The sequence below is a fragment of the Mustela erminea genome, chromosome 14, assembly GCF_009829155.1.
Source record: "Mustela erminea isolate mMusErm1 chromosome 14, mMusErm1.Pri, whole genome shotgun sequence".
In the NCBI taxonomy this organism is placed as follows: domain Eukaryota; kingdom Metazoa; phylum Chordata; class Mammalia; order Carnivora; family Mustelidae; genus Mustela; species Mustela erminea.
The window spans coordinates 21,789,955-21,815,448 of NC_045627.1; the positions used below are offsets into that span (position 1 = coordinate 21,789,955).

The 25,494-nt window shown below is 36.9% G+C and overlaps 1 protein-coding gene across 1 annotated transcript in view; it reads right to left on the minus strand.

Annotated features, from left to right (window-relative positions):
- PCDH15 (protocadherin related 15) overlaps positions 1 to 25,494 on the minus strand; it is a 1,723,534-nt gene that overhangs the window by 64,245 nt on the left and 1,633,795 nt on the right. The window contains exon 30 of the mRNA XM_032313059.1: positions 3,230 to 3,445. Coding sequence (XP_032168950.1) covers positions 3,230 to 3,445 — 216 coding nt within the window. The remainder of the gene's footprint in view (positions 1 to 3,229; positions 3,446 to 25,494) is intronic.

Below are 25,494 nucleotides of genomic sequence, written 5' to 3' on the forward strand. Positions count from 1 at the left end.
TCTCCACTCTAAGTCCCCATGTCCTCCATGCTATTTGTTATGCTCCACAAATAAGTGAAACCATATGATAATTGACTCTCTCTGCTTGATTTATTTCACTCAGCATAATCTCTTCCAGTCCCGTCCATGTTGCTACAAAAGTTGGGTATTCATCCTTTCTGATGGAGGCATAATACTCTATCCCCAGGGGTACAGGTCTGTGAATCACCAGGTTTACACACTTCACAGCACTCACCAAAGCACATACCCTCCCCAATGTCCATAATCCCACCCCCTTCTCCCAAACCCCCTCCCCCCAGCAACCCTCAGTTTGTTTTGAGGTGATATTGAATATTGGTTTAGTTATTGTAAAACCCATTTCTCTGTCTTGCACTCAGAATGGCTCTTAACCCACAGAGATGTTTTAACATCATGCATTGGTCATTTGGAAAATACTGGTTCACTGAATGATGCAGATTTTTCAAATACTGACACATTATATAGCACAATATCAAGAAAAAAAAATCACATTCTTTAATATGACCACTGATCTCATGGTCTTTATGTTAATAGGAAGCTATCAAGATCACAGTGGTGAGTGAATACAAGTTTCCAATAATCTAATTTGTGCTGTTAGTTGTTATCATTAGCAGCAAATACTGTCAGTTGTTTTCCTTAAATTGGCTGTCTCACTTTGTTCATTTCTGTTTAAATGTCTAGCAAATATTCAAGTTTGAGACACCACATTTTATCTCATTATTTTTTCCAAATAAAAGTATTCCTTAAAAAAAAACACACACAGTAAATTGAGCTTGCATAGAGCTTTTCCTTGAGACTACCATTATATTTCTTTTATAGAAGAAATGCTTTCCACATACTTCCCATTTCATTACAGAAAATATTGAAAAGGTGTTTAGTCAAGAGTAGAGATTTGTTAAAACTAGTAAGTTTTACTACTTATGAGTAAGGGCACTCTTCAGGCTTTTCTCTCTGTGTGTGTGTGTATGACTCTGAAGGATACAATCAAAGCTGGTGCAAATATAATATCCTAAAACATCAAACAATGTCGTAACATTCTCACCAAAAGAAATTCTGAACTTACTGAACTAATTTAAGGGAATGATTTAAGGGATCCTTAGTGTTCCATGGACCGCACTTTGAGAGCTGCTAACGTATACTGTAATAGAGAAGCCATTCATCCATTGAATAGCCACTAAGTGCCCACGACACATCAGGAATTATTCTGGGCATTTGAGATACATCATGGAATAAAATAATAAAAAACAAACAAAAGAACTCTCCTCATGGAGTTTTTGCGGGGAAATATGAACATAAGTATGGTAAGTCCACTGTAAAGAGCAAACAGTAAAGAGGTGTGAACTGACACAGTAGGGCTGCATTGCTTCACCGTGAAGTACATCCTTGCAAATATTTGGAAGAGATGAGGGAGCTCGTCAGGAACACATTTGGGGAAGAACATTTTAGACAGCGGCGTTGCCAAGATCTCTAAAGCGAGGACGGGTCTGGCTGTTTGGAAAACCGCAAATTGGCCAATGTTACCGGGTCTGAATGAGTTAGATGAAGAATAGCAGAATTGAGGTCACTGGAGGCCTTCTGAGTACAGAAGGTCGTCTTCTGTAATGACTTAACTTCTAAGAAAGAATCTCTACATCAAAGTCTTATTTCTCCCCAAGTCTCCCTTCTCTTGACTAAAAGGATTTCCGATCTCACCATAAAAAAATTGTTTTGCTGGTAAGTTTTCCACATATATATGGTTCATAAATATATCACATTATGATTACTTTGAAACAACTCTTCCTAAATGTATTTTGGGTAATATTAAAGGTATACTTTCAAATTTCCACACAATAGTTTAAAGAGTCCAAATAAGAAACCCATAAACTTCCCATTTCTCATGTACATATTACACAGATAATCTATACAGTTACATCTTACTTATGTTATTGCAGTATTTATTTTATCTTGTTTATTTATTTGACAGAGTGAGCAAGCATGAGCAGGGAACCCAACGCGGGACTCGATCCCAGGACCCTGGGATCATGACCTGAGCTGAAGGCGGACGCTTTACCCACTGAGCCACCCAAGTGCCCCCATTATTGCAGTATTTTACGTATCCTGTCTATTCTGACAGCACCTCATTGTGCGGCCATGAAACAACAGGAAGGGTAATGACAACACTGTGTACATTGGGTTTACAGATCTTAACTCTATTGAAAACCTACGTCAACTTTGAAATCTTCTCTGTCAAAGGCTTCTTGGCTCAAGAATGGCCTTTGTTTATTCTAGTGCAGCTTTGCTCTGCCCACCACAGTCATGACAGTTGGCCTTCATGATTGAGAAGAAAAATAGGGGATCTGTGATGTCTACATATATGAGAAGGTTAAACTCGTTCAGAGAACTAACGGAGGGGAGCTGTGAAGATGAAAATCTAACAAGATGGAAGCAGCAAAAGAAAAATTATACTGGATTCTGTATTCCTGTGACAAGCATTTCCAGTAATAATTGTAACTTTTAATGTTTACTAGATTAATCAAGGACCCAACAAGCCATGCTTCCAAGTTGGCAGAAATCCCATAGTACAGTAGCTTTGGTGTTGAGTATCTTGAATAAACAGTAAGATCAAACTGCCCTTGGGAACACTCTACCATGGAGATGTGGTAGAGACAAAGAAAGAGAAGAGAAAAGTGGTATTCATGGCTGAAGCCAAATATAACTGAGTCAAGGATCATTGATGCCATCACTGGGGATCTTAGGAAAAGAAGGAAACTATATCTATTGGAACATAAATTTGCACCAAAGCATTTCCTTTTGTTTTCTTAATTACAAAAGGTCTAAAAGGAAATTAAACAGTAATAAAAAATTTCATACATTTTAATTTCTACAGCACAAAGCAGTGAAGCATTTTAAAATTTTAAGTAGATCCAGCCAATTCTATACTAAAAATGCGATCTACAGACCAAATGGAAATCCAGCACTTGTGGAATTGCTGTCACAGTCATACAGGAAAACATATTGGGATGTATTTCCCAATGTCAAAAAAATATACAGCCTTAAAGCTATACCTTTTATATCCTAAACTGTGGCTACTAGCAACCTGGAGGAAAATTGATCACATTTATATTCTAGAAAACCTATTTCGAATAAATGTAAAAGTTCCATGAGTCAGAGACATCAACTGCAGACTGGCAGGTGCACGCGCTTCCCCTAATCTGGAGGTCTATCTACTTACCAGGACATCTGCTTTGCCGCTCAGTCCCTGCCCATAGTTATCAGTTGCGATGACTTGGAACTTGAAGTAGGACCTTCTCATGTTGTGAAAGAGCATAGCACTTTTGATGAGCCCTGTATAGGTTTCCACCACAAATCCTTCTTTTCCCTCTTTAATGGGTGGAATGATGAGTCGGTATGCCATGGCGCTGTAATTGCCAGTATCTTTGTCCGTAGCCTAGGAGGGAAGCAACACAGGGTATAAATAAGCAGTAAAAAACCACCAGTATTCAAGGGCTCATTGCTTTTGTAAGACTGATGATCTTTTGTAAGAACACAATACAACCCTCCTCAAAGTCTCTTGTTCTGGATACCGTTCTATAGTTTAACAGGCTTTGTGTCCATAGGGATGAGTGGTTATTAGAATAATAACTACCCAACTGTGAATACAAAGGACACAGACTCTGTTATAACAGAGTCCAACCTGGTGAATTAAGTGTTTTGACTGGCATGTCTGATGGGTTCAACTCTGAGCTGTGATCCAAATTGGTTTAAGGATGGGACTGATTGTTTACCTAGCCATTGTCTTGTGTAAGAGGCACAGCATGTGATAGTCATTTTGATCTAACCTATTTCTGGAAGGAGAATAAAATAATCCACTGAAAGATCTCAAGTGATAGTAAAAGTTCAGAGCTTTTAAGCAATAAATCTATAGCTGTATATCCTAATTAGTTAATGCTATGTCATAATTACAGAAGGTTAGAATACTAATCCAGGCTCCTTTTTATTCATTCTATATCCTAATTAACCAGATTTTTTCCCAGTTGTAAGTACTTATAGTCTACATGTTAAGGTTTCTTAACATTTAGAATTTAAAAAGGGCAATAGTTGTTTAGAATGTTGTTGGTGGTGGGGTTTTCGTTTTTGTTGCTATTTTTGTTTTTTAAATGAAGCTATAAGTATAATTTATTAGTCTGTCTCCATGGCTTCAACATCAGAGACTTTTCAGAATGCCAGTCTGAGAATTATTTCATAGTGGAATATTTGGAAGAGAAATGATGGATATGAGAGTCTCAGTGAATTTATACAAGATTACATACACCTTATTCATGATACTAGATAGGAAAGTTTAATATTATTTTCATTGTTTGATTATTCTTATTTTCACCAAAGATATTATTAAATATCATGAATTAAGGATTTTTTAAAAGATTTTGTGTATTTATTTTAGAGAGAAAGAGAACATGAGTGATGCGAGGGGCAGAGGAAGAGGCAGACTCCCCCCTGAGGAGGGATCCCGACTCCAGACTTGATTCCTGGACTCCGAGATCATGACCTGAGCCTGAGCCATAGGTAGACACTACACTGACTGAGCCCCCTAGGCATGCCATATCAAGCATTTCTGATTTCCCATTATAATGCTAAGGATTCTATAAAACATCATCTTCTTTAATAAAAACTCTAAGAAATGTATTATTCCAATCACATAAATTAGTGCCATCCAACTGAACTTTCTGGGATAAAGGAAATGCTCTGTGTTCTGTCCAACACAGAAGCTACTAGCCACATACAGCTACCCAGAACTCAAAATGAGGCTAATGGGAGTCAGAAATTAAAATCTGAATTCTAACTAAATTTCAATAGCCAACGGCTACAGTTTAAGTGGTAAAGTTGGGATATAAATAATGATAATAGTAAATGACAGCAAATGTATATTAAGCTTTGCCATGAGCTCTACTCTCCAGCTTCAAATTCTATATACACGCTTAACCATGGAAAACATTTCAGGATAACTCTAACCACCTGGTAAACAAGGTAATTTAAAGTAAAAAATAGATATTTCACTTTGGGATAAAACATTTCTGGGATTTTCTAAGAAGTCAAAAATCTCAGCTTTAGACTAGGATGAGCTCTAGCTACTAGCTCATCTCCATAGATGGTCTGTATGTTTCACAGAATGGCAGAGCTCAGTTTTGGCATTAGAGGGATAATAATTAGATTTTGACATCAGAGGGACAGTAATTAGATTTCAACATTAGATCACATTATCACTAAAAGGAGAAGAAGAACAAAGAAAAAATAGTTATCAAAGTGTTTCCTTTTACACTTTGAACTCAGGGTTTTTATTCATTTAATAAAGGACAGCATTAAAAAAAGCACATTTCCAACTAAAATTAAAATCAGAGTTTGAATCAAGTAATCAAAGACATTTCTTTCACATATTAGGAGGAAATTTGAGACTAATTCCAAAGGGGGTCAAAGATTTGGTTGAATATCGTCCTTTAACTTACAATTAGCTTGGGTGTTTCTACTGAAATAATTTTTTTTTACTGTTAATAAAATAATAGTGAGGTATAAGAAATGTGCACAAAAATGGACAAATCTTGAGTATACAGCTCAGTTAAATTTTTCAAACTATACACATCCATGTGGCCAGCCCCTGCATCAAGAAATAAAGCACTACCAACATCCCAGGATGTCCTCTATGTCTTTCAGCCATAGTCTCTCCCCAGGAAACCACTACATTCATTTCTAAATAAATAAACTGGTTATGCCTACTTTTACTTTATCTTTTTAAAGATTTTATTTATTTATTTGACAGTCAGAAATCATAAGCAGGCAGGGAGACAGGCAGAGAGAGAGAGAGGGAAACAGGTTCCCTGCTGAGCAGAGAGCCCGATTCGGGGCTCGATCCCAGGACCCTGGGATCATGACCTGAGCTGAAAGCAGAGGCTTTAACCCACTGAGCCACCCAGGCACTTTTACTTTAAAGACTTTATTTGTCAGAGAGAGAGAGAGAACACAAGCAAGTGGAGGGGCAGAAGGAAAGGGAGAAGCAGGCCTCCTCACTGAGCATGGAGCCCAGTCAATGCAAGACTGGGATCATGACCTGAGCCAAAGGCAGACGCTTAACTGAGTCACCCAGGGATTCCTAGTTATGCCTATTTTTAAACTTTATGTTGATGGGATCAGACCATATCTTCTCTTTTCTGTCTGAATTCTTTTACTCAATTATGTGTTACGGGATTCTAAATCTTTGTATTTTTAAAATTTTATAGGCATTTTAAATCATTTTATTTCATCTATCCTATAATACCATGAGACACCTACTATTATTCTGTATTTTACCTGCAAAGAACCTGAGACTTAGCTATCTCTATGCTTCAGGATTTGAATTCTGGTCATTCCAATTCTAGAATCTAAGTCCAATTGGACACATCATCCCCTCTCCCCACTCCCAAGTATTTACAACCAACATTCTGGCCTGTGATTTTCTTCTTTTTTTCTTTTTTTTTTTTTTTTTTAAGATTTTATCTAATTGTTTGACAGAGAGAAAAAGATCAAAATCAGGGGGAGCGGCAGAAGGAGAGAGAGAGGAGAGGGAGACGCAGACTCCCCAGTGAGTAGGAAGCCCACGTTTGACTTGATCCCAGGGCCTTGGGATCATGACCCAAGCCAAAGGCAGAGAGATGCTTAACTGACTGAGCCACACAGGTACCACCAGGCCTGTCTTTTTCAAAAAGTTTTTAAATTTTTACAATTTAAGTATAGTTGAGTATAGTTGATACACAATGTTATGTTAGTTTCAAGCATACAACATAGTGATTCAGTATCTCTGTACATCGTGATATGCTCTGCACAAGTGTACGGACCATCTTTCACCATATAGTTCCACTGCAGTATCACTGATGACACTCCTTATCCTCATGACTTCTTCATTCCATAACTAGAACCTCTGGCCCCCACTACCCTTCACACATCTGCCCCACCTCCTCACCTGGGGCCCCTCTGGAAATCATCAGTTTGTTTTCTGTATTTAAAGGTCTCATTCCGCTTTTTGTGTTTTTATTTTAGGTTCTACATCTGAGTGAAATCATTTGGTATTTGTCTGTCTCAGTCAAACAAACTTTTGTATTTTAAAATAAACCCCTGTACCACAACACAATCACATTTAGAGAAGAATGACAGTTGTAATAAAATCACCGTGACTGCTTGGTATATTTATGTTTCTTTGCACAGTTCTTACTGATGAACTTCAGATTTCAATAAACACGGAATTTCACTTTCTAACATCCCTAACTTACTAAATTAAGAGAACCACAAGGTAGCCATATTTTATATAATCTTAATAGGTTAAGGTGCATTTTAAAGCACACCTAGGCAGGAGGGAAGGAAGGTTTGAGAAACAGGTTGACTGAACTAAAGCCATTTTGGCTTTAGGCTGACCCTTAACCTAAAGTCAGGTCATATGTTTAAAAAAAAAAAAAAAAGGCAGGTGGTAAAAAGAATTAGAAGATCCAACTCATGGAAGATTACCAGATCCCACTCCCTCTGGCAGTAAAAGCCACAAAGGCTGGACATTCTTAAAATTATTCTTTGTGGGTAATTCCACAACCCCAATGATGAGCGAGCAGACTACTGGCTGAGAACAAAGCGCATGGGGACACCTGCAAACTCCCACCACCCCCACCACTCCAGGGTGGGAAATGTGTAATATTCTTCCAGGAAGCGCCCAACTATCTTTATGTTAATGCCTTGCTAGAGGGATTAAACAATCTTAACTTGACAATGGCAAGACCTCCAGTATTTTGTAGCTCCTCTTTAGTATAGGAATGGGCTTTGGAAAACCTCCCTTTTCCTTACCTCCCCCAACTCCCAAGTATATAAATCAGCCATTCCTCACTCTTACAATGCAGCTCTTTCTGTTGAGAGATCCTGTCCCCATCCTTCAATAAAACCACCATTTTGAACCAAAGACGTCTCAAGCATTCTTTCTTAGCCATTGGCTCCAGACCCCACCCCAATGAACCTCACTTGCCTTCCAAAGTCACATCACCAAGACAATGAGAAAATGAACTGTAACATAGTAGTAAAGTCCAAAGTTAAAGAGTAAGACCCTCCCTATAGGATTAGCTAATTAAAACAAACAAGCAAACAAAACTTATAAAACCCTTCATTAGGGGCAAACAGGGGTCCTCTTCCCCATCTGGAAGGAGATGATGTGAGAAACAAAGGCAGAAGAAAAATTGTTAAATTTCCTTACTACCTAGAGTCCATTGACAAGTCCTTGAAACAGGCAGAGTGACCTTCCTCTAGGGACTCAGCTGCCTTAATGTTAATACTTTGCTAAGGGCAAAAGGCAATCCTTGTGTGACCCCCCCAACCCCACCCAAACCCTCCCAAGGATTTTTCATAGTACACTGGGTAACAAATGAGATACAGGGTCTTAAATAAATCATGTTTACTGGATATTTTCCCCCAAATATAAAATTGCTATCATATGTACATTTTCAATAATGATTCCACTCTGAATTTCTATTTCTTTGAATGGCCTTAATCCTCTTTGAATCTCAAAGATCTCATTTCAGAAAACAGGCACTGATGATGGTACCAGGATCACTGACATTCTTTCAAATCTACCCTCCTTCTCTCAAGTGCAGGTAGCTGAATATAGCAAGTCAAACACTGAATGATAAACATGCCAATAGACACTACACTTAGAAGCAACTTAAAAGATTTTCAAGTTCAATTTTGAATCTATTCAATTTTCAGCAAACACATGATTTAAGACAGAAACCTGTATAAAAGATGTGACTGATCAGTGCCTGGTATGAACATTAGAACTGTGCACTATGAACAACCAGATGTTCCTTTATGAAATTAATTAAAAGACATGATATATTTAAATATACACCAAAAATAATGATAACAAAATTAAGAACACAATTTTAAATCTGGTTACAGATGTGAAAAGTGAGTGTTTCAGCACAGACTGTACTGTAACTGCTTCCTACTTTTAATAATTTTAAATTCATTTTTTTTTGTGTTATGTTTTAGATACATACTCAAAAATTGGGTAAGATTCAAAAAATATTTGTAATCACTCAGAATTTCAGCTTTCCTTATTTGTAAAATGAAAAAAAAATATATTGCTCAACAGCATTATTTTCAAGAAAAAAATATATATACATATGTGAAATATAGCCAAGTATACTATAACTATTATAATTTGTAACCATAATATTCCAAAATTTTAATTTTTACATCTAATGATATTTACCAATAATATGCAATTTAAAACACAAAATTAATTTAAATTTATTACTCCAGGCACATTATCAAAAGATTGTAACTTCCTTTTTCTTTAAGATTTTATTTATTTGACAGAGAGAGAGCACAAGCAGGGGAGCAGCAAAAGGAGAGGGAGAAGCAGGATCCCCGCTGAGCAGCGAACCCAATGAGGGGTTTGATCCTGGGATTCCAGGATGACCTGAGCCAAAGGCAGACGCTTCACCCACTGAGCCATCCAACTGCCCCAAATTGTTAATTTCCTTAAAATAATCCATTAAACAGTTTTTTCAAGATGCATGTACTTTGCTCTCCTCTTTCTGTTTTCTTTTCCACTTCCCTTTATTGCTACCAGACCATCTGAGTCAAGCTTGTAAAACCTCTTCCCCAACTGAAATCCATGCATTTATATGCAGTACATGCTCTACACTCCCTTGTTGCTGAATGTAATGAAGCTTCTCCTATTTTGACATTCTCCTCCTCTGTGAATTTCAGTGTTCCTGGAGATGACACAATCAACAACCCACATTCAAATTCTTAGGCCTGAAAAATGCCATTGATCTTTGACCTGCCTCATCACATCGATTTTATCCCATAACCACACGCTCATCTTCTGACTTACGGAGATACTTCCTCTAAGGAAACACTCCATCTCTGGAAGTGTAAACTTCTAATGTATACATTTCCGACTGCAAGGTCCCATCATTTTCTTATTCAGTGAAAATCTCTTTGGTACCAGGGAATTTTCAGTTCCACAAATGCCCTCTCTGTTCTCATTACTTCGGAGCTATGCCCTTTCTACCCTCATCATGGATGTCACAGTGGTCACACTGCTCTCATTGCTTTGTCCTTCCACAACACCTGGATCTTTCTCCTCTAGAGCCAATGTAACTGTCAGCTGGGGACTGGGGAATAATGAAGGAGAGAGTCTGGTGCCTCACACAGTACATCAGGTCATCTTTCCTGCTGAATACGTTTTATTGTTATTAAATTTTATAAGTCAAAGAATGAAGACACAGAGAGATTAGTCACTTTCTCATCCTCACAAAGATTGCTGATAGCACAGGTGGGGAGGTCTTTCTCTGAAACCTATACTGAAACTGTTATACTCAATATGTCACACTAAGTACCAGGACTGGGACTCCAGGGAACATAACAGTAAGAGCCGTAAAAAGATCCCAAGAACTCCTCCTAGACAGGTCATGGAGATGGAGAGAAAATAATAAATATGCAAACCAAAAACCAAGTGATGGCAGAAATACAAACCTTCATGCTGATGGTAGCTCCACTTAGAGGGCATTTTGTTGATCTAGGTGAAACTCAAGAGTCTATCCATGAGATTGTGAATGGCTCAGAGAATGGGAATCAAGACCCAAGCCCCACTTGTGGAAATGAGTCTAGTAAGATTACCTTTCCCAGAATGCTCACTTCTCATTTTAAGAGCAGTTGGGAAATTCATCTCTCCTTTCCAGCCACTATTGCTACCACCGCCCTAGAACTACAAACCAAACCACTGGCTTCACCTTTGATGCTGAGTGCAATGGGGGGGAAATTTCCTTGGGAATTAGTCCAACCAACACAAGCCCTCATCATAGTCTGCAGTCTTCATTCACACACTATCAATTGCTGAGTTCTAGGAGAAATCATAATAATTTGAATTTCTGACTTTGTAAATCCAGTGGTCCTAAATTCTACCTGAATGAACAGAAAAACCACAGCTGAGAATTTGAGAAAAGTGATCTTTAACTGCTAATAGCCTAGCTTCCTCACAGAATAGGTGCTTTTTCAGAACAGTCCCCTCTAACCTATACCTCAAATAATTCTAACAATTAAGTTCCAAGAAAACTAAACAGAGTAAAAATAATCCTCAAAATGAACAAGCAACAGAATGTTTTAAGAGCTTGTTGAAAAAAAAGCAAAGTCATACCCACAAATGGAATTAGCAGGTACAGAGAATAAAGCGAAGATGTTCAATGTTTCAGTAAATAGAGTCTTAAAGAAAAAAGAATGAGAATAGTTGAATATAAATCAAAAGAAACTTTTAGAAATAATGAAATAATAATTGAAATGAAAAACCCAGAGATGAAGCAACCTAGGCATCGCTGATGAGAGAATTAGTGAACTGAATGACAGGGACAGAAAAACATGATGCAGAATGCCCTACAAAGCAACAAAGACCAAAAATCTAAAAGCAAGTGTGAGACAAAGCATTGAGAGCCATCAAATTTAGGAAACGTCTAATCAAAGAGTCAAGAAGAGAGGATAGAGTTTCCCAGGACTGATAAAGACAGCTATCAACAGATATAAGAAGCCCAATAACCTACCAACAGAATAAAGACAAAGTGATCTACCCAGAACATGCAACACCCCACCCCCAACAGAAAGGGGAGTCATAGGAGGTCTTAGCACACTCAGAGAGTGACATGGAAAGGCGCCATGGAAAGTTCTAAATTGTGTACCTTAAGTGAAGGGCGAGTGATTCCAGTGGAAGACCTAAGATTTAGGAAAATGTGAAAAAGCAAAGAAAGGATTAGGTGGCTGAATAACTCTATAACACAATAATTGTTTTGTTGTGTGTGGCCCCCCCCAAAAAATAAAATAAAAGTAAAATATCCAAAAGAAATAATATATAAAATTCAATGGGGGAGGATTTAATTTAAATGTCCTAAGATTCTAAATAATATTCAGGATGGAAGGTATATTGGTATTTTAAAGTACATGTATTTTAAAGTTTCTAAGGTAACCCTTATTAAATAAAGTAGAGTACATAACTTTACAAATACACAAAGGATACATGCATGGGGCAAGGAAAAATTATCCATCCAAAAGAAAAAAAAAAGGAGAGAAAAAATATAGAAAACTGAGAAAAACTAAACAGGATAAGGGAAAGCCAAAACAAAATGATAGAAGGTAAAATCTATTATATCCTCAATTAGAACATATGTAATTCAATCTTCTACTTAAAAGACCAGGTTAATCACACTGGAAAGAATATACTCTACTCCAATGTACAATATATCATCCCTAAAAGAAGAAAGTGATTGGAAACATAAGTCAACATTCATTTATATTTTAATGTAGAACATATTTAATTTCATATGGAAATTTACCTTTCTGGATTTTGGGGAGAAGTGAAGAAAGAACTGGTATTTTAAAATTAGCTAACAATCTTAGAAGTCAGTCTTGATGCACTCTGTGAAACTAGGAATGTGTTTGAAAGGAAATTATTTGCCAAAGATTTCACTAATGAACTTAGGTGTAAATAAAGCAAAACAGCTAAGCGTTTTTTTTTTTTAATAAATAAACTATTATGAATATTTCCTAAAAATGGGGGAAGTTCCTAATGATATTCTAAAAAGGGGAAAAATAAGTAAAATTTACAACTTAATTGCATCATTTTTAGGTAGAAATAAGGTAACATCTAAACAAGCTTGGTTAAACTAACACCTAAAAATGAAAACTGGCTCATCAAGAAAACTGTAACTGAATCAAATTTGCTAAAGAATCAATGTCACTTTACTATTTTCATCAGCTTCTTTAAAATAAAAAATGTACCCTGGGCTCTGGGTGGTCATTATTATCTGGAAGAGGGAACCCTTGAAGATTTGATTTGTAGACTTCAGGGAGTTTCTGTTAGTGAGCAAAATCTGGGAAGTTATGTCTAGAGTTGTTTTAAAAGAATGAAAATCAGAAACGAATATTGTAATTATACCTGCTGTAATTATATTTCTAAATGAAAGCTAAGACACGGGAAACCACTCATGCATTTCTAAGACCTCATCTGGAAATCTTAATGCACACAGGTGCCCAATATTAAGAGAAAATCACCAAATAATTGCCTTTATCATACAGGGGTGTAGGTGAGCCCATTAATTTTGTAGCAGCCTAAGTAACTGCTCCCCTCTGTTGCCTAAATGAATGCTATGAATACAGAAATATTAGTGGAATAATTAGCGATGTCCTAAGAATTTCCAAAGCCCATTAAAGTCCAATAATGCTAACTTTTAACTTCAACTTTTCAATTAGATCCCATTTTAACATTTAACAGCGCCAAAGGCTCACTTTTCCTGAAATAGGTGGAGGTATTTTATAATGTCAAGGTAAAAATACTCAAATCCTACATTTTCATCTACTAAGGTCAATATGTCAAGCTGTATTTGCAGGGGGCAAAAAGAACATCTGCTGTAGATCTCTTCAACTTCTTAAACTTGGCTCTTGTATTTGTAGGAACTACAAAGAAACCTTCATTTTAAAGCACTTAAAAACAATACATTTGTCCAACATATGATAAAATGTGAATGAGAAAATGAAAATGTCAGGTAGACTGGTCTATTTAAGAGGCTATTCAAGATCTATGCAAAAGGAAGAAGAAATCCTATAAAAAAAAGAGGAAAGACATTTTAAATAAATAAGAAAGCTTAGTGTTTCATTTACCAGGATGTCAAAAAAGTGATCACAGTCCAACAATTCAGAATTTCAATATGCGCACTGTTTATATAGTTAAGTAAAAGTCTAACTTAATTCAGAGGTATTCTAATGAGTAAAATACAGTTTATTGCAGAAATGATGATTTAATAATGGTATGCTGACAAGTGCAACACTGTTTGAATTACAAAGACCTTTCCAGGAGTTTTACTTTTGTTTTATTATAGTTAGAATTTGGCAAGGTTTACTCTTAAAGAGTGGTGCCAAATATCATGAGATAATACTCATTTGAAAAATTAAAGAAAGAAACCAAAGAAGAGGAAACTCTTCCTTTTGTCATTTTCACAGTTATATACTGAAATATGTTTTATTACGGAAGGCATGAGATTCAAACACTGGAAAGACTTACATTTATGTGATAACCTCAACATTTTTTTAAGTGCTATTTTCCTTTCCTTGTAAATTCTCTGGAAAATAAATATTACCTTAAAAAATTGCTTTGTTCTTTTCCTCACTATTGCTACTATCATGACTGACCATATATCCCTCAATGATGCTTTGGAATGAACTCTGAAACATCGGCTCTATCTTTTCATACGTGTAGAAAAGCAAGAAATTGTACTTCCTTCAACAGAAGCCGTAAGAACCAAAAACATCTAAAATCTGAGCCTTCTTTTTGAGAGAGGAAAACTGCCTTTAATGTTGCTTCTGAATCCCAAAATGTTCAGGATTTTTAGGGAACACTAACTTATTATTGAAATGTTTAAGAAATCTGTGCCTTTGCAGTAATTCTGTTCTTACGAATCAAATCCTTCAGCATCCAAAGCAAATTAAATGATACACTCATTATTTCTAACCCGGTGTTCTTCTTCAATTACATTAAATCCAGTCAATCCAAACCAAATACTTCTCAGTCTTCCCCCCACCCCACTCTAGTCCCTCTCCAGGCTACCGCGCTTGTCCCTCTGGCTCTAGTCCCCCTGCCCCGCACACTCCATGCCCCCCTACACAGGACCTGAGCCGAGTATCTCAGCATCCCTCATCTCCACACCAGCCTCCTGAATTCCAGTCTGTTATCAAGCCTTCCTTCCATGTTGGACGTGGGTAATACTCTTCAGCTCAGAGACTATCTATCTAGCAGATGCTGCCCAACGCAGGCTCTGTGTCTCATTTTTCACTCCAGCAACAGCTAAAAGCGAACAAGAACCCCCAAGTGCCAGAGGGACATTCACACAAGTCCATGAAATATTCATTCTGATTCTAGTTTTCCATTCCAACTTCTTAACCTACATTTAACTCTACTTATATTCCCCCCAAACCGCATTACCTAGCATCTTTCCTGAATGATCTGTGTTGTTTTAGGATTCCAATCCTTTGCTTACACAGTTTCTTTAAAAAGTATCTTGTGTTTTTTATGGAAAGTTTGTCATGGTTGTTGTGTTGGTTGTTTTTTTGTGTTTTGTTTTTAATAGGTTCCACACCCATCGTAGAGCTTGAAGTCATGACCCCAGGATCAAGAGTAGCACGCTCTACTGACTAAACCAGCCAGATCCCTCTGTGGAAAGGTTTTTGATTATATGTTTAATTTCTTTAATAGATATTGGGCTATTTGAGTTATCTACTTTTTTCATGAGTAAGGTTTAGTAATTTGTGTCTTCCAATAAATTTGTACATTTTATCTAAAAAGAAAGAAAAGTATCTTGTGTGCTAGGCCAGATGATGTTCCCTCCTGGACTGTATTTGGGGGCACATGCACACACGCACACAGAATATAAATAGTATCGAGCAACACAGTCAACCCTCAGCTTAAATGACTAGTTTCTTGAAGGCAGTCCTGACTTCCCTAGGTGCAATGTTATTTCCACCTGTGCGATCCTGATACTGTATCTTATGTATTTTTTACTATATCATTTACCTTGGCATATTATAATATGTATGTGTCTCCATTACATATAGAAGTTGTTTCTTAATTTTCATATTCTTATATATATTTTGTGTCTCTTGGTTTCCAGATTGATTACTCAAATCTACTTAAAAATGAGAATTAAAATTTAAACTAGGATATATAACATGACTTAAAAAAATGCTCTTGAATACAAACATGTTTTTAAGCTTACTTTTGTTCCCATCACTAGAATAGTTAAAACAGGGTATCCTTCATGTGTTGAATAATTGGGACCACCTTGCTTCATACAAAGATTTATGTATCTTTTCATGTAAACATCCTCATATGTATTTTTATAATTTTAAAACAGAGTTAATGTTAAAAGAAAAAATAATGGCATTTTCATTACTGCAGAAAGGTTTAGAATATGAATAATGTATAAGAAGCCTACTTATTCTTCAATTATTAAGTTTAAGAGAAAATCAGAGGGACTGGATAGCAGGACATTTGCAAATTAAATCCAAATGTTGAATCCTCTTTGCATTCTCTCTGATGATGTTTGATTGCCCATCTAAGAAGAAAACAACAGGCACAAACAAAAACCTTTACTACAAAAAGACAAGCCTTTATCACCACTTTTTAAAAGAGTATGTCAAAGGAAAATAGAATTCAATTTATAAACTTTTTACTTTGGAAAATAAATGGAGAACTTTCAAAAATATATTGAATATGAACTACTAGGAGGGAACTAATGATTAGTAAAAGAAAAGCCTTAAGGACCATTAAAGTGTCACTAATTATAAAGAAGTCTGTATTTACAGATTGGAATGGTGCTATTTACACATGGGACAATAAAATCTGTCTCTTTGAATATATATGAATTGCAACATTTTAATATAAACAACACAACACATTCAACAAAAAAGTTGCTCTCTGCAATGTCCCTCACTTAAATTGGAGGTATTTTAGAAACATTCCTTCTTTCTATATATATGCATATATATACAATATACATATATGTGTAAATACATATATACACATATGCTTATTTTTTCATTTTGTAACAGTATTTTATGTTGTACACCTAACAAGTTAGCTAAGAAGAAACAGCTGTAACAAACTAAAATTCCTGTTACTATTATTTTTTGTTGGATTAAATTCTCAAAAGAATTGTCCCCAAAACAATATGCTATAAAGTGGAGTGGCCAACATTACAATTCTGTCTTAAGATAATATGATAAAATATTAGCATTGCCAATTGCTGATTTTTAGAAATATTTTTATTTTTCTATTTTTATTTTTAATTTATTCTTAATTTTATTTATTTATTTGTCAGAGAGAGAGAGCACAAGCAGGGGGAGCAGCAGGCAGAGGGAGAAGCAGACTCCCTGCTAAGCAGGGAGCCCAATGTGGGACTCGATTCCAGGAGCTCAGGATTGTGACCTGATGAAAAGTCAGAGGCTTAAGCAACTGAGCCATCCAGGCATCCCCAATATTTTTATATTTTGAGAAGCACAGATGGGCCTGTAATAATTTATGAATCTTTTTGCGAAATTGCTTACATACTTTTATCACTATTTTTTTCACTATTTTCCCGTTAAAAAATACCTAAATCATTCTTTTTTAATTCCTAAATCATTTTCATCTAACTATTCCTGCCCTGTGTTATTTATAAAGATGAAAAGTTATAGCAACTTAAGTAGCCAATAATGTGTCTGATATATAAACTATTCGACTACTTCTTGCTTATTACAGAAACATCAGGAAATAAATATTGGCAGAGAAATATTAAAAAACCAATAATTGTATCAATTTATAGACATTATTCACGTTTATACAGGACCTTTTATATTTACTATATATACATATATACATATCTTTTTTATTCTGTAACCAGGATCATAAAATCTGTATGACTTTATAACCTATTATTTTTAATCATCAACTAGTCATATAAAATTTTGTTTATTTCAACAAAATGTATATTATAATAGTAAGAGTAGGGTTTAAAAATTGTAATAAACAAGTAATACCAATTTAAAAAACAGACATTTTTAAAGGATAGACAAAATTTATAAATTGTTGTAAAACCAGCCCACAATACACCAGCATTATCAAGGCTCTAAAGATAGTCACTAGATTCTATACCTTGGCTATTATAAATAATGTTTCAATAAACAAAATGTGCCTGTGTTTTTTTGAATTAGTGCTTTTGTTTTCTTTGTGTAAATATCCAGTTGTTAGGGTAGTTCTATTTTTCATTTTTAATAATTCTTTTTTTTTTTTAAAGTGTAGTTCTATTTTTATTTTTTAAGGGGCCTTCATATGTTTTCCAGAATAGCTGTACCAGTTTGCATTCCCACCAATAGTGCATGAGGGTTGCTTTTTCTCTGCATTGTCGCCAACACCTGTCATTTCTTGTCTTTTTTATTTTAGCCATCCTGGTGTGAGCTGGTTATCTCATTGTGGTTTTGATTTGCATTTCCCTGATGATGAGTGATGTCTAGCATCTTTTCATGAATCTGCTGACCACTCATCTATATGTTGATAGACAAATGGATAAGGAAGATGTGACATCTGAGAGGGTAGGTGTGGGTGTGCTCTGCCTGTGGGAGGTTGCGCTGTTCAGAGGAGTTTGCAGAGGGGGAGTCTGTATGTCCTGGACCACCCAGTGGGGAGCAGACTGAGGCTCCTCTCTGAGGTGGAGGGCTGGGTTCAGTTTACTTTCCACTAAACCTCAGAAGAGCTGCAAAAAGCCACCAAAGAACAAAAACCTCCAGAGTCCAAAAGCCTGAAAAACTGGTTTCCAAGGTGCCTGGGTGGCTCAGTGGGTTAAGCCTCTGCCTTTGGCTCAGGTCATGATCTCAGGGTCATTGGGCTCTCTGCTCAGTGGGGAGCCTGCTTCCCCCTCTCTCTCTGCCTGACTCCACCTACTTGTGATCTCTGTCTGTTGAATAAATTAAAAAAAATCTTAAAAAAACAAAACAAAACAAAAAAAACCCACAACCATTTCCACAGAACCCAGCCCCTTGATAGAGGGCAGGATGACTGAACCCAAGATCAACTGACTGAAAAACAACAGGGCAGGCCCCTCCGCCAAAAGACAAGCCAAACAAACAAGAGGCAAGCACCACAGGGTCCCCATAAACCTGTGAAACCCCAACATCAATGAAAACAATATATTAAGCTCCCGGTATTGCCCCAAATTTCATAGATAAAACTTTTCTTCTTTTTTTAAAATTTGTTTTCACGGTTCTTGTTCTTTTTTTTTTTTTTTTTTTGACGTAACTACCATTACAAATAGATATATTTTTTTAAAGATTTTATTTATTTATCTGACAGAGAGAGTATAACAAGTAGGCATAGAGGCAGGCAGAGAAAGTGGGGGAAGCAGGCTCCTAGCTGAGCAGAGACCTGATGTCGGGCTTGATCCCAGGACCCTGAGATCATGACCTGAGCCAAAGGCAGAGGCTTAACCCACTGAGCCACCCAGGTGCCCCAAACTAGGTATTTAATACAACATATTCTATAGTAACTTTTAAAATTGAACTTTTTTCATACATATACCTTTGTTTCTTTTTTTTTTTTTTTTAAGTATATATAGACATAAGCTTCAAAGTAGTCCTTTTCCCCTGTTCAATACTACCCATATATATAAACCAGTTTTAATCTCCCTGTATCTCTGGAAAGTTGAGTCCTTTAACAAAGATATCATGATACACCCAGGAAGAACCAAAATAACCTTCCTCGCCCACATTGAGGATTCATAACCACACACCCATCGTATTCTTCTGTCAGTGTTTCTGTTTATTTCTTTTTTTTCTGGTACTATATAAATCTTTTGGGGGTTCATTTTCTTTTTCTTTTTTTTTTTTTTTCTTTTACTTTTATCAGTATTTTTGTTTGTTCGTTTTTGTTTTTGTACCTTATAAATCTCACTTTGGGGGCTCATTTTAGCTCGGTTTTTTCTTTAATTTACCTCTTTCTTTTTTCTATTTGGTGGTGGCTTCTGATTGCTCTGAAACTTTCCAGGGTGCACCTTGCTTGAACTGTGGTTGATATATTCAGCTATACATCCCCTCAACCACCTCTCACCAAAATGACCAGGAGGAGGAACACTCAAAAGAGGAAAAATTCAGGGGCGCCTGGGTGGCTCAGTGGGTTAAACCGCTGCCTTCGGCTCAGGTCATGATCTCAGCGTCCTGGGATCGAGTCCCGCATCGGGCTCTCTGCTTGGCAGGGAGCCTGCTTCCCATTCTCTCTCTCTCTGCTTGCCTCTCCATCTACTTGTGATTTCTCTCTGTCAAATAAATAAATAAAATCTTTAAAAAAAAAAAAAGAGGAAAAATTCAGAGACTGTGACCTCTGTCACAGAACTATTGGATATGCAAATAAATAATATGTTGGAGAAGACCATTAGTGACAACACAGAATCTCTAAGGGCAGAAGTGAGAGCTGACCTGGCAGAAGTCAGGTCAATGCCATCAATGAGATCCAATCTAATCTAAATACTCTAACAGCCAGGGTAACCGAGGCGGCGGAAGAGTGAATAAGTGATAAACTGATAGAAAAAGAACAATCAGGCGGAGACCTGGAACAAATAGCTCAGAAGCCACAAAACAGAATTAGGGAAATAAACGACACCATGAAATTTTCCAGTGTCAGAATTATTGCGATCCCTGAGGGGGCAGAGAAAGAGAGAGAGGTCCAGAAGATATAGGTGAATAAATCCTAGATGAAAATTTCCCTCATCTGGGGAATAAAACAAGTGTTTGTGTCCTAGAGGTAGAGAGGATTACCACCCCTCCCCAGGTCAACGAGAGTAAAAAGACCACCAGGCACATGGCTGTGAAATTCGTGAGTCATAAATTCAGAAACGATATCTTAAGGGCAGCTGGGGGATGAGATTCCTTACGTACAGAGGGAGGACCATCAGAATAATGTCAGACCTTTCTACAGAAACTTGGCAAGCCAGAAAGGGCTAGCAAGACATCTAAATGAGAAGAACATGCAGCCAAGAATACTTTATCCAGCAAGGCTGACATTCAGAATGGAGAGATAAAGAGCTTCCAAGACCGGCAAGGTTTAAAAAATTATGTGGTCACCAAACTGGCACTACAAGAATTATTAAGGGGCGGGGGGTTCTATAAAAGAAGAAAGAACCCAAGAGTGACGTAGAACAGAAAGTTACAGAGACAATCTATAGAAAAAAGGACGTCACAGGCAACAGGATAACAATAAAAAGTTATCTCTCAATAATCACTCTCAAAATGAATGGCCTAAATGTTCCCATAAAATGACTCAGGGTTGCAGACTGGATAAAAATGACAAGACCTGTTCATATGCTGTTTACAAGAGACTCATTTGGAACCTAAAGATACATCCAGACTGGGGTGCCTGGGTGCCGCAGTTGTTAAGTGTTTGCCTTCAGCTCAGGTCATGATCTCAGGTTCCTGGGATTGAGCCCTACATCAGCCTGCCTGCTCAGCAGGAAGCCTGCTTCTCCCTCTCCTTTTGCCCCTGCTTATGTTCCCTCTCTCTCTGTGTCTCTGTCAAATAAATAAATAAAATCTTTTTTTTATTTATGTGTTTATTTAAAATTTTTAAAAGATTTTATTTCTTTATTTGAGAGAGAGAGCATGAGAAGGGGGAGGGTCAGAGGGAGTAGCAGACTCCCTACCTAACAGGCAGCCTACTTCGGGACTCGATCCTGGGACTCCAGGATCATGACCAGAGCCAAAGGCAGTCATTTAACCAACTGAGCCACCCAGGTGCCCCTGTAAATAAATAATATCTTAAAAAAAAAATTAAAAAGATACATCCAGACTGAAAGTGAAGGGATGGAGAAACATCTTTCATGCTAACAGGCCTCAAAAGAAAGCTAGGGTACCGATTCTCATACCAGATAAATTAGATTTTAAACTAAAGACTATAGTCAAAGATAAAGAAGGGCACTATATCATTCTCAAAGGGTCTATCCACCAAGAAGATCTAACAATTGTAAATATTTAAGCCCCCAGTATGGGAGGAGACACCTACAAAAGCCAACTGTTAATCAAAATAAAGAGTCATACTGATAAGAATACATTAATTGTAGGGGATCTTAACACGCCACTCTTGGTAATAAACAGATCATCTAAGCAGAAATCAACAAAGAAACAAGAGCTCTGATGACACATTGGACCAGATGGACTTCATAGATATATATAGTACATTCCACCCTAAAACAGCAGAATACTCATTCTTCTGGAGCACACATGGAACTTTCTCCAGAATAGACCATAAACTGGGGCACAAATAAGAAATCAACTGATACCAAAAGATTATCCTCTGCATATTCTCAGACCACAATGCTTTCAAACTGGAACTCAATCACAAGAAAAAGTTTGGAAGGAATTAAAACACTTGGAAGCTAAAGACTACCCTGTTTAAGAATGTTTGGATCAATCAGAAAATCAAAGAAGAACTTAAACAATTCATAGGAACCATTGAGAATGAAGACACATTGGTCCAAAACCTATGGGATATGGCATAAAAGTGGTCTTAAGGGGTAAGTACATAGCCATCCAAGGCTCCCTCAAAAAACTGAAAAATCCAGAATACACCAGCTCTCCTTCACTTTAAAGAACTGGAAAAACAACAACAAATTAAGCCAATCCCACACACAAGAAGGGAAATAATCAAGATTAGAGCAGAAGTCAATGAGATAGAAGCTAGAGATACAGTAGAACACATCAATGAAACTGGAAGCTGGTTCTTTGAAAGAATTAAAGAGATCAATAAACCACTGGCCAAACTAATCCAAAAATTATGAATGAAAGGGGAGAGATCACGACTAGCACCAAGGAAAGAGAAGCAATCATCAGAATTATTATCAATAGTTATATGCTAATAAGATAAGCAACCTACAAGAAATGGATGCATTCCTGGAAACCTTAAACTTCCAAACTGAATCAGGAAGAAATTGACATCCAAATAGACCAATATCCAGTAACAAGATTGAAGCTTGAGCAAAAACCTCCCCAAAAACAAGAGCCCAGGACCTGATGGAGTCCCTGGAGAATTCTACCAAACATTCAAAGAAGAAATAATACCTATTCTCCTGAAGCTGTTTCAAAAAATAGAAACAGAAGGAAAACTCCCAGACTTTTTCTATGAAGCCAGCATTACTCTGCTCCCCAAACCAGGCAAAGACCTCATCAAACAGGAGAATTTCAGACCAATATCCCTGATGAGTATGGATGCTAGGATTCTCAACAAGATCCTAGCTAATAGGATCCAACAGTACATTAAAAAGATTATCCACCATGACCAAGTGGGATTTACCCCTGGGATACAAGGGTGGTTCAACATTTACAAATCAATCAATGTGACAGAACAAATCAATAAGAGAAGACAGAAGAACCACATGGTCATCTCAATTGATGCACAACAAGCATTTGACAAGATACAGTATCCATTCCCGATTAAAACACTTCAAAGTATAGGGATAGAAGTAACATTCCTCAATTTCATAGCATCCATGTATGAAAAACTCACAGCGAATAGCATTCTCAACTGGGAAATCTGACAGTCTTTCCTTTGAGATCAGGAACACAAGAAGGATGCCTACTCTCACCACTGTTGTTCAACATAGTACTAGAAATCTTGGCAACAGCAATCAGACAACAAAAAGAAATAAAAAGTATTCAAGTTGGCAAGGAAGAAGTTAAACTCTCTCTCTTCACAGATGACATGATACTCTATATGGAAAACCCAAAAGTTCCTACCTCCCAACTACTAGAACTCATACAGCAACTCAGTAATGTGGCAGGATACAAAAATCAATGTGCAGAAATCAGTTCCTTTCTTATAGATGAACAAGGAAAATAGAAAGAGAAATTAGAGAATCGATTCCATATGCTGTAGCACCAACAACCTATGATACCTGGGAATAAACCTAACCAAAGAGGTAAAGGACCTATACTCGAGGAATTATAGAACACTCATGAAAGAAACTGAAGACACAAAGAGATGGAAAAACATTCCATGCTCATGGATCAGAAGAATAAGTATTGTTAAAATGTCTATACTGCCTAGAGCAATCTATACTTTCAATGCCACTCGGATCAAAATTCCACTGACATTTTTCAAAGAGCTGGAACAAACAATCCTGAGGTTTGTATGGAACCAGAAAAGACCCTGAATCGCCAAAGAAATGTTGAGAAAGAAAAAAAGCTGGGGGCATCACATTGCCTGATTTCAAGCTTTATCACAATGCTGTGATCACCAAGACAACACTGTATTGGCACAACTAAAAGAGACACATGAGACCAATGGAACAGAGTAGAGAGTCCAGATATGGACCCACAACTCTATGGTCAAATAATCTTTGACAAAGCAGGAAAAAATATATGGTGGAAAAAAGACACTCTCTTCAATAAATGGTGCTGGGAAAATTGGACAGCTATGTTCAGAAGCAAGAAACTCGACCATTCTCTTACACCACACGCAAAGATAAATGGATGAAAGACCTCAATGTGAGACAGGAATCCATCAAAATCCTAGAGGAGAAGATAGGCAGTAACCTCTTCGACACTGGCCACAGCAACTTCTTTCAAGTCATGTCTCCAAAGGTGAAGGAAACAAAAGCAAAAATGAACTTTTGGGACTTTATCAAAATCAAAAGTTACTGCACAGCAAAGGAAGCAATCAACAAAACAAGGAGGCAACCCACAGAATGGGAGAAGATATTAACAAATGACACTAAGGACAAAAGGCTGATATCCAAGATCTATAAAGAACCCCTCAAACATAACAGCCAAGAAACAGATAATCATATCAAAAAAATGGGCAGAAGACATGAATAGACACTTCTCCAAAGAAGACATACAAATGGCTAGCAGACATGTAAAAATGTTCATCATCATTAGCCATCACAGACATTCAAATCAAAACCACAATGAGATACTACTTTACACCAATTATAATGGCAAAGATTAACAAAACAGCAAACAACAATTGTTGGAGAGGACATGGAGAAAGGGGAACCCTCTTACACTATTGGTGGGATTCCAAGTTGGTGCAGCCACGTTGGAAAACAGTGTGGAGATGCCTCAAAAAATTAAAAACAAAGCTACCCTATCACCCTGCAATTGCACTACTGGGTATTTACCCCAAAGCTACAGATGTAGTGAATAGAAAGGCCATATGTTCCCCAATGTTCATAGTAGCAATGATCACAACTGCCAAACTGTGTAAAGAGCCAAAATGCCTTTCAACAGATGAATGAATAAAGAAGATATGGTCCATATATATAATGGAATATTACTCAGCCATCAGAAAAGATGAATACCAAACTTTTGTATCAACATGGACAGGACTAGAGATTATGCTAAGTGAAATAAGTCAAGCAGAGAAAGTAAATTATCATGTGGTTTCACTTAATTGTGGAGGCTAAGGAATAACATGGAGGACCTTATGAGAAGGAAAGGAAAAGTGAGTTGGGGGAAATCAGAGCAGGAGATGAACCATGAGACACTGTGGACTCTGAAACAAACTGAGGGTTTTGGAGGGGAGCAGGGTCGGAGGGTTGGGTGAACCTGGTGGTGGGTATTATGGAGGCCGCATATTGCATGGAGCACTGGGTGTGCTGCATAAACAATGAATTTTGAACACTTCAAAAAATAAAATAAAAAATTTAAAAAGGAACATAATATGCACATATATAAAATATATAATTATAACTATATATAATAATAAATTTAAAATATATATATTTTACACACACATACACACATGGATTATTACACAGTCTTAAAAAGGGGTGAGATTTTGGCATTTGCAATTGCATGGATGGATGGACCTGAGGGTGTTATGCTAAGTGAAGTCAAACTGAAAAAGACAAATACCATGTAATTTCACTTGTA